This window comes from Dendropsophus ebraccatus, chromosome 4, assembly GCF_027789765.1.
Source record: "Dendropsophus ebraccatus isolate aDenEbr1 chromosome 4, aDenEbr1.pat, whole genome shotgun sequence".
Lineage (NCBI taxonomy): Eukaryota > Metazoa > Chordata > Amphibia > Anura > Hylidae > Dendropsophus > Dendropsophus ebraccatus.
The window spans coordinates 133,012,380-133,022,721 of NC_091457.1; the positions used below are offsets into that span (position 1 = coordinate 133,012,380).

At 36.5% G+C, this 10,342-nt stretch overlaps 1 protein-coding gene across 1 annotated transcript; it reads right to left on the minus strand.

The window, feature by feature from the left end:
* Positions 1 to 2,063: 2,063 nt before the first annotated feature.
* Positions 2,064 to 8,633, minus strand: BARX1 (BARX homeobox 1). Its single transcript, XM_069968811.1, has 4 exons — positions 8,192 to 8,633; positions 6,204 to 6,507; positions 3,562 to 3,646; positions 2,064 to 3,112 (listed from the first exon to the last, which is right to left on the minus strand). Exons 1-4 carry the CDS (start codon positions 8,391 to 8,393, stop codon positions 2,948 to 2,950), a joined length of 756 nt encoding a protein of 251 aa, XP_069824912.1. The 5' UTR covers positions 8,394 to 8,633; the 3' UTR covers positions 2,064 to 2,947.
* Between the last annotated feature and the right edge of the window lie 1,709 nt (positions 8,634 to 10,342).

The window sequence follows — 10,342 nt, forward strand, 5'->3', positions numbered from 1 at the left end:
TGTTCTTGTAGTAGGAAAGCAATGGGGTATATAGGCGGTCATATATACTGGGAATTATTACACCTATCCATAGTCTATAGAAGTTCGGCTACATTTACGCACCATTTGTGGGGCCTTACTTTTATCCATAAACGGCTAAGGCCAAATTCACACATTGTATTTCAGTCCATTTTTTCAACCAAAATCAGGAATGGGTTTAAAACACAGAAACTGTGAAAATCTTTCCATTATAATTTTTTTTCAGTGGGTCACACTCCTGAATTTGGCTACAAATAGTGACCAAAATACTGACAGAAACACTCGCCAAAATACTATGTGTGAACACAGCCTAAAAAAAAAAAAAAAAAAAAAAAAAAACAGGTCAAAAACAAAAACGAAAATACAGTGTGACGCTAGATTCACACAACGTCATTTTTTGGCTATTTGACGTCCATCCTTTTGGACTCCCGTTATGTGGATGCCAAAAAAACTGTTTTGTTTTTTTTAAAATCACAGCTGGCACTGCAAGATAACAGACATTGTTTGGCCTCAAAATGACGGGCGTCCAACAGCCAAAAAAAGACATTTTGTGAACCTAGCCTAACGCTATTGTCCCTCTTCGAGCACTATTAGCCGTCATCTATGTTACAAGGTGTCCGCCTTTCCGAATTTTTTCCCAAAGTGGGAACATAGCCTTAGTGGCCATCTATATAACGAGATGGCTACCTTCTGACGATATAATTAAGAGGTGAGAACATAGCCCACCAGGGCATCTGCACCCACCAAATAGTCTCCAGTGCATTTTATGTTAAGACTGGATACACATATATCAGTTGCATCAGGATCAGATTTTGTGCAAAAGATCTTGACAATTGATGCAAACCCAGATCAGGCATTTTTACTTTTTTTTTTTTTTTTATAGAAAAGTTTCAGAACCAGAAAAGAAAATGCTGCTCCTGGACCAATTGGTGCTTCAACAGTCCTACTGGCAACAATAATGGGATTGGTTGTGGCTTCAGTTTCCATCTGAACCCAGTGATGGAGCTGTTGCCTGTAATCATGGGGGCATTGATTTATCCAAATAGGCTAGTTTCTTTTGTAAGTAATATATTATGCTTGAAAATGGTGGCATGGGCCACCGAAACGTTGCGCTTGTGTTTGCTGTTAATTTCCACATATTCTTTTGAATAAATCACCTCACGATTTTGGCAGACATCTGGAGTGCTGTGGACTTTTCTACATTTATATATATATATATATATATATATATATATATAGTCCTATCCTGCAATATTGTGATAGACACAGGTGACAGCTTTGGTTTGTATTGGTAGAAGGCGGCGGCCTACATTTTCAGTTATACCAACTCAGAACAAACTTATTAAAACTCTCCACAACTTTTCTGTTCCCTGTATTCCCTAATACAGAGACACTATGTAGGGGAATACAATTAATTGTATTTTCATGACGTTGCACTCCATAAACAATACCTATAGCGGTATAAATTAGCGGTAGCAGTTATAAATGTATAGTAGCCACAGGAATATTTTATTATCTCGTAGAAAGTAAATCTGGAATCTGATTGGCGGCTATAGGCAACAGCTCTTGAAATAATATAAATATTATATAAAATAATATAAAAGGCCGAGCTGTTGAGTAATTTCCTACGCTATAGCAAAACCAGAATTGACCATAATGATATTCTCCATTGCTTTACACTATACACAGCAGAGAAGGGCCATGTTGTTAGCAGGGACTGTAGGGATTGTGAGGCAGAGCAGAGGAACCGATGCAATTACCTTTAAGTGCGGAGTTCCTTTTTACCATTTCTAACACAAGAAAGATCCTGTATAAAAATAGTATTTTCAGCACACCTTAGCTATATCTTTTCTTGATTGACAGGCTCATGTATATGAGGGGGGAAAAGGGCAAAAGAATAGCCTGAGACCCCCTGTATTCTGGAAAATACAATACTACACATACAGCTACAATACTAAATAGTAAATAGATATCTACAAATATATCAAATAACCCTTATTATAATGTATGGGACATATAGACCACATGCAAAGTTCCAGGCAATGTAAAAAAAAAATAATTTTAATGCAATTCAGAAATACTGCGTCCTTATATACAATATATCTTTATATGAAAGAAGGTGGGAATACTGTCAGTAGCCAAGTCGCCGGATTATTGACTAATCTGCATGATGGCTAGGACCTGTCCAAACAGACGGCACAATTCTGATCTGTGGGGTGTGCAGGAGCCCAACATGGGTTCATAAGTAACATAAGAGCGCAGGTCCTGGTGTGAAAAACAATTTACATTTTAATAGATAAAAAATACAAAATTTAACAAGGCAAAAAAAAAACTCTTGAAGAACAAGGTTAGAAATGTTTGTGTAGTTTAAACCTATATACACTGGAAACACAACACATACAAATAGAATATTAAATACAAAGGACAGGGAAGATTTGAGAATAGTCTACTAACCCTTGTGCCACTCAGCTTGTGCTACTGTATCTTCAGGTGAGATAACATAAGGAGAAGGTTGCTCTGTAGCTTAAATCCCTATTTCCATATATTAGAAATAAAAAAAATCCACATTCTGGAATCAGAATAATTAAAGGGGGTTTGTACCAATGGGGGCCAAAATATTAGCTAAGCTGTGGCCTGAAGTCCCATCATACAACCAACAGGGCCTTCTTCTGAGTCTTTAGTGTATGATCTGGACCATACAGTAGTGTCTCTGCTCCTTGGAACGTTTCTGTTCACCTCTCGGAAAAGTCTTGTGTTGCTTTAGCTAAGTCCCAGTGCTTCTGAGTAAACCACTTTGTGACATGCTCTATCTTAGGTACCCTTATCCTTCTGGAGGTGAGTGTCTATAGGTTCTCCAGGGTAATGTTCTCTGTAGGGTAATTCAGTGCGCTCCACGTCCAACTCTGCGGCACCGCCATGGGGTTTTCCTTTACTCCTCCTGATTGACCTCACAAGGTGAGTGCAGCTCCTCCATCTGTTTCTCTGCCTCCTTTGCTCTCTCCTGCTCTGAGAGTTGCTCGCTGCTTGGGATGGAATTCTTCTTAGGGCGACCTTTGGGTTTAGTTGGGGATTCAAGTCCCCCACCTTGCAAGACCTTAAGTGCAAACAGATGTATTTTAGAATATAGCAAATATATGCATAGAAGTGTACTGCAGATGCCGTAGTAGCATTCATGTAAATTATGCATACGGGATATAGCGTTTTACTATTTGGCTTCAAAATACTAAAAAAAAAAAAAAAAAATCTAAAAAAAACATTCTGCAGAAGGTAAATACTGTCAGTTCATTGTAGGCCCATAGACAGAACAATTATGATTTATAGTCTCCTTTAATTGAATGTTCTTTACATGTATTAATAGCAGTAATAAAAATAACATTAAATGTAATAAAATTATTATTATTATTATTGTTGCATTAATTTATTTAATTTTCTGTTTTGTTTTGCAAATTAAGAAGATCATTTTCTTTAATGTCTATATGTAAAACAACTTGCATTTTCTCTACACTTTGGTAAAAGAAAGCAATAAAAATTACTATTACTTACTATTTTCTTCCATTTCATGCGCCGGTTCTGATACCAGGTTTTTACTTGTAGTTGACTGAGACCAAGAGATTCTGCCAGATCTATCCTGGGAAAAACATAAGATTTTTTTTTTAATATGTTCATACATAGAAATGCAGTAGATAGATAGGAGATAGATAGATAGATAGATAGATAGATAGATAGATAGATAGATAGATAGATAGGAGATAGATAGATAGATAGATAGATAGATAGATAGATAGATAGGAGATAGATAGATAACAGATAAATAGATAATATAGACAGATAGATGGATAGATAGATAGATAAATAGATAATATTATAGATAGATAAATAAATAGATAGATATGAGATAGATAGAAGATAGATAGATAGATAGATAATATTATAGATAGATAAATAAATAGATAGATATGAGATAGATAGAAGATAGATAGATAGATAGATAATATTATAGATAGATAAATAAATAGATAGATATGAGATAGATAGAAGATAGATAGATAGATAGATAAATAATATTATAGATAGATAGATAATATTATAGATAGATAAATAGACTACACTTTTATATTTATAATGATTTATATGTGTATGTTTATATGTGGAGATATATGTGTAATCTGTTTTCTTTTTGGGAAAAATAATAAAGAAAGTTAAATATAAAAAAAAAAATAGATAGATAGATAGATAGATAGATAGATTGGAGATAGATAGATAGATTGGAGATAGATAGATAGATAGATAGATAGATAGGTAGATGATAGATAGATAGATAGATAGATAGATAGATAGATAGATAGATAGATAGATTGGAGATAGATAGATAGATTGGAGATAGATAGATAGATAGATAGATAGGAGATAGATAGATAGGAGATAGATAGGAGAGAGAGAGATAGATAGATAGATAGATATGAGATAGATAGATAAATAGATAGATAGATAGATAGATAGATAGATAGATAGATATGAGATAGATAGATAGATAGATAGATAGATAGATAGAGGACAGATAGATAGATAGATAGATAGATAGATAGATAGATAGATAGGAGATTGATAGGAGAGATAGATAGATAGATAGATAGATAGATGATAGATAGATATGAGATAGATAGATAGATAGATAGATATGAGATAGATAGATAGATAGATAGATAGATAGATAGAAGATAATACAAGATATAAATAATACTATATTTACTTCAGATAATAGATAATAAATATATAACGACAGATTTCAGATATAAAAAAAATAGATAGTATAGATTTGTAGATATGCAGCTAGACATTGGGCTAACTATAGGCAAATCAGATACAATGAATTTAGATACAATAAATACAATAGATACAACAGAGTTGGATGCTAGAGATCAGTGATCTCCAACCTGTGGCTCCAAAACTGTTGCCAAACTAGCAAGCCTGTGAGAGCATGCTGGGAGTTGTAGTTTTTACAACACTGAGAGATCATTCTAATCGATAAATAGATGATCGGTTATTAGAGAGTATATAGCTGGCTGTCATTGTACGATATAAGAGGAGACCCCGGGGGCTGGTCGCCCGGCAATATACCAGAGCAGTGATTTATCCCTTACAGTGGGGACAGCAATATCCATGTATCTCTGAGCACTGCTCACTACCTAGGGTTATTACAGTGCAGCCTGTGATGATGGATAATTGTATAATAATACTTCTACACACTGTGATATTATATTATAGTATAGGCTGTAACAGCTGCCCATATACTGAGCTATATACTGCAGTGTGGGCTCTAACAACCTCCCAGGTCTTGTAATATAATGCAGACCATAGAACCAAAAATAGATATCTAAGGGTTAAACTGCAACTATCAAAACTTATGATATAGATAGCTGTAAATTTATATTGTTACCGAATATACTTCTCGTCTATTTCTAGAATTTCTAAAATGTATAAATCATGGAGCAAAACATATATAATATATAATAAAATATTTCAAATAAAATACGAGTTATATGTTATTATATTTATAAACAGAACGATTTCTGTAGCTAACAAATTTAAATATACATATAAATATTTACACAGTCGATATATATATATATATATATATATATATATATATATATATGATGAATCAGGACACACTGTAAATAGCAGCATGTCCAGTACCTTCCTGTTCTCCTTGCAATACCTACTGACTAGTTCTATAGACTATTATCTGTACCATATATATCATGAATGCCATAGGACATAAAGCTGTAGAGTGACGCTGGGTAAACAATATAATAGAGAGACTTTTAATACATGTGGTTTCTTTTTATTATTTAGTAATTTTACTGAATAAATGCATTGAGCATAAATTTCCCAATTAATTTTTATTTAAATATAATTTCTTCGTTGTAAAGGTATGATGTGGGTGTTCTAGGTATTGGATATTCTATACTGAATGATTTAGAGGTGAGATTGTAGTGACTTCTTGTAGAAGTCATCATGGGGGCGAACTCTTTCCTGAATTTTCTGTATTTCATTGTAGAGCCTTGTATTCTGCTTATATTCAGAATATCACATTGTAATCAGTTAAACCCAGAAACACGTAAGTTATATACTTCTCCATGCTAACCAGCTGACACAAGTCATATGATGATGATGATAATTACCTGTCAGGTGTGGAGAGATACTTCTGCTTCTCGAACCTCTTCTCCAGCCCCATCAGCTGCAGCTCGGTGAACACTGTTCGGCTCCTTCTCCCCTTCTTGGCCTTGCTGCTCTGCTCGGAGACCCCTGCCTCCAGCTTCCCCCTGAGGTGCAGTTCTAGTGGCAGGTGGTGAGGAGACCCTACCCCTCCCTGGAGCCCTGAGCTGGCAGCCAGGAGGGCAGAGCTGATGGGGGAGCCCAGGCCCGGGCAGTTCAAGGGGTTCAGAGGGAACTTGAACATGGAGGCCTGTTCTGCCTTTAGGAGAGCTGTGGGGGAGACATAAGGGGGCAGCTATAAGACAGGGGGCTGAGGAGATCAGGGGTGGGAGAATGAAGGGGGACTGGGACTACAGGATTCATACAGAACACACAAACCTCATCATCTTCATTATTATTAGTACAATTACTACTTTTATTACTACTACTATTATTACTAGAATTACTACTTCTACTAATAATAATATTATACCTTTAAACATTTCATATATTCAGATATCTGAAAGTAGTGCTATTTAGTCTAGATAAAATGGGTTAATGCCCCTCATCTGCCCCCAACACACAAAAGATTTACCTGCCCCATATAATATTACATGCAGCAGGCAAAGGGACCCAAGGCCCAGGTAATAGCACAATGCATTGGCCTCACTGCAGATCGATCGAACTATCTATTTATCTAATCGATGTAACTCCTATCTATCTATCTATCTATCTATCTATCTATCTATCTATCTATCTATCTATCTATCTCCTATCTATCTATCTATCTATCTATCTATCTATCTATCATCTATCTATCCATCTATCTATTTATTATCTATACAAAAATTGTACGCTTTTTAACCAGAACAACAAATAATTAAAATATTTTTTTCCATGACTGCTATCTGGGATAAAAAAGGCATATATATATATATATATATATATATATATATATATATATATATATATATATGTATATATATATATATATATATATATGTATATATATATATATATATATATATATATATATATATATATATATATGCAATGTAAGGGTGGCTTGCACAAAGTATACCAGCTATGTATACCAGCATATACAAGTATACCAGCTATGTATAATGGCCGTTTATTACATATATAAGCGGCTCTCCATAATTTACCCTTTCTATCATTTAGATTGTAGGAATATATCCGACTATAAATAACACAGGGACATAGCTTTAAACAACTTATCAATGCAGATATCATGAAGATAATTATATACCAATATATATATATATATATATATATATATATATATATATAATGATTATTATTATTATTATTATTATTATTATTATTATTTTCAGAACTTGTTCTATTCGTGTACATAGAGGCCTAATTTGAAAGAACGAAAAGGAAACAGTTCAAAGAGGGAGTTAATTAGGAAGTTACATATAATATTCTGCTATAAGCTTGCTGGATGGCGATTTTGAGGGTGGTGATCACTACAATAAAAATATTAAATTACATAGATAGATAGATAGATAGATAGATAGATAGATAGATAGATAGATGATAATGCGATTATTTAAAAACGTTTGTCCCTAGAGACTCTTTAAACATTTTTATGGATAAAGTGTCCTAAAATAAAATATATTAGCGATATGTATATATATATATATATATATATATATATATATATATATATATATATATATATATATATATATATATATATATTCGATCTCTCCATTCGATTTTTCTCTCTATCTCATGAACTTGTGTATATGAGGAACTTTGGGGTAGGTGCAGAATTTATACCATGGATAGAAGAGCAGGGATCTAAATAAAATTGATCTTTATAGAAGAATTCAAGCTGGCGTCCAGTTACCCACATGGTTATGTGCAATATCTAATAATAATATTAATGAAAACAGCAACCAAACCCATGCACAGAATACATCTCCTTCTCTCTGTATATACCTACCCAGGTGGTTGTGGTAGGGTCTGGCGGACAGCAGGGCCTGTACCCCAAATTTGAGCAGCTCCCCTGCAGGAGGAGAGGTTTTGGGGTCCTGATGATCAGTTAAAATCTCTTCTATCATGAAACTCCTGTATCGATGAGACCTGTGATCAGCAAAGGTTTCATGTGGGAAGTAGTGCGCCCCAATATCCAGGGGGTGCTGCATGATGGTCTCCTCCTCAGCCTGGTGTATACGGTCAGGGGGGGGGATTCTCTCTATGCGAGTATATTCCTGGATAGAACTAGTGCAGACAGTCCAGATAGGGCAGACTTCTCTGGGACCCCCCCAGACTGGCTGACATTCTCCTCTAGGGGTGACACTGTCCTGTGTGGAGTTGGAGGAGCCTGGAGAAGTTGTGGGGTCACTGGAGAAGCAATAGATCCTCTTGTTTCTGCTTAGTGTTGGGTAAAGTGAGAGAGTTCCCAAACTTGTGAGAGTGAGCAGGGTGTCCCCTCCCCGAGCTGTGCAGGAGCCTATGGGATCCAGCCCAGGAACAGCCTGACCTCCCACACTATGCTGAGGATGGGGGGAGGCAGCACCCTCATACAACAACACTGCACTCCCAGCAGGCAACATTAGCAGACACATCTCACTCTTACTTTTAATTTAGAACAGACATAGAAGGCGATTATCTGATCCTGGGTAATGTGTCAGGGCACAATTCACATATCCAGAGATCTCCAGCACTGACAGTGTGTACAGCTCCTGGGCTAGTGTATATACTTATCACCTGTGATCTCTATACACAGAGAGCCATAATATCAAGAGCAAAGTGTGTAACTGACTCTGATAACCCCAATTGTGTGTCTATCTATCTATCTATCTATCTATCTATCTATCTATCTATCTTCTATCTATCTATCTATCTATCTATCTATCTATCTATCTATCTATCTATCTTCTATCTATCTATCTATCTATCTATCTATCTATCTATCTATCTAGTAGAGAAAGCCACACTTCCAAATTCAATGATGGGTGTGCTGAAGGTAGAAAGTCCCTTGGCAGGAGATCCCCACATATAAACACGAAAAGTCCGCAGCACGCCAGCTCACGTGAAAAAAGGTAATTTTATTCCAAAAAATGTGCAAGAAAAACAAGATGCGACATTTCGATTCTCTCACAGAATGATCATGCTTGATAATGATTCTGTGAGACAATCGAAACGTTGTATCTTGTTTTTCTTGCACATTTTTTGGAATAAAATTACCTTTTTTTAATTTTTTTTTTACCTGAGCTGGCCTGCTGCGGACTATCTATCTATCTATCTATCTATCTATCTATCTATCTATCTATCTGTCTGTCTGTCTTCTATGAATCTATCATCTATCTATCTATCTATCTATCTATCTATCTTCTATGAATCTATCATCTACCTATCTATCTATCTATCTATCTATCTATCTATCTATCTATTGATCTATCTAGTAGAAGATAGTCCACGGCACAGCAAGTAACGGTGAAGAAAGTTCAGTGTTTATTCACAGCAAATTCATGTTACAGCACTCCAGGTCGTGTCGGGAAGGACAACATTACTTGGTGTGCCGTGGACTATCTTCTACTACTTATATCGGTCCCCATCAGGACTTGGACCGCTGGCACCCACCGTGTCTGATTAGCAGTGCCGCTTATCCTGTCTTGTTCCTATCTATCTATTTATTATTTATCTATCTATGTTTAGGATACGAGTGACACTACAAGTCTCAGTGAGGAGGGTGCTAGCAGACGTAGTTCGGACCATGAACCTTAGTCCACTGGCGGAACTACCGCCGTAGCAGCCGCTATGGGGCCCCTGGCATCCGGGGGCCCAAGGCCTTGGCCCCCAAAGCTGACCGCCTGCAGCACCCGGTGGCCTCCCGGGTGTTAAGTGTTCTAATTGACAGCGCGAGAAGCCATAGGCTTCCCGCCCTGTCAATCACTTTTGTGACCGCAAGCAGCGTTTTGCTTGCTATCACAAGAGTGTCGGCCCCCGCCGGATGAGCAGCTCCCTGGTTGAGTCCCACGCAGCGTCATCACTAAGCTCAGTGTGCACCGCCGCGGCTGGGACTTCCGGGTACAGAGAGCCTGTCACTCTCTGTACCGGAAGTCCCAGCCACCGCAGCGCACACTGAGCT

Bases quoted from the DNA above. Each gene is read 5' to 3' on its own strand.
- BARX1 (XM_069968811.1), bottom strand. From the start codon at position 8,393: ATGCAGCACCCCCTGGATATTGGGGCGCACTACTTCCCACATGAAACC. The intron at 6,508-8,191 runs GTAGGTATATAC...TCTCCCCCACAG, and splicing joins ACCCTACCACAACCACCTGG to CTCTCCTAAAGGCAGAACAG. The intron at 3,647-6,203 runs GTAATTATCATC...TGTTTTTCCCAG, and splicing joins TATCTCTCCACACCTGACAG to GATAGATCTGGCAGAATCTC.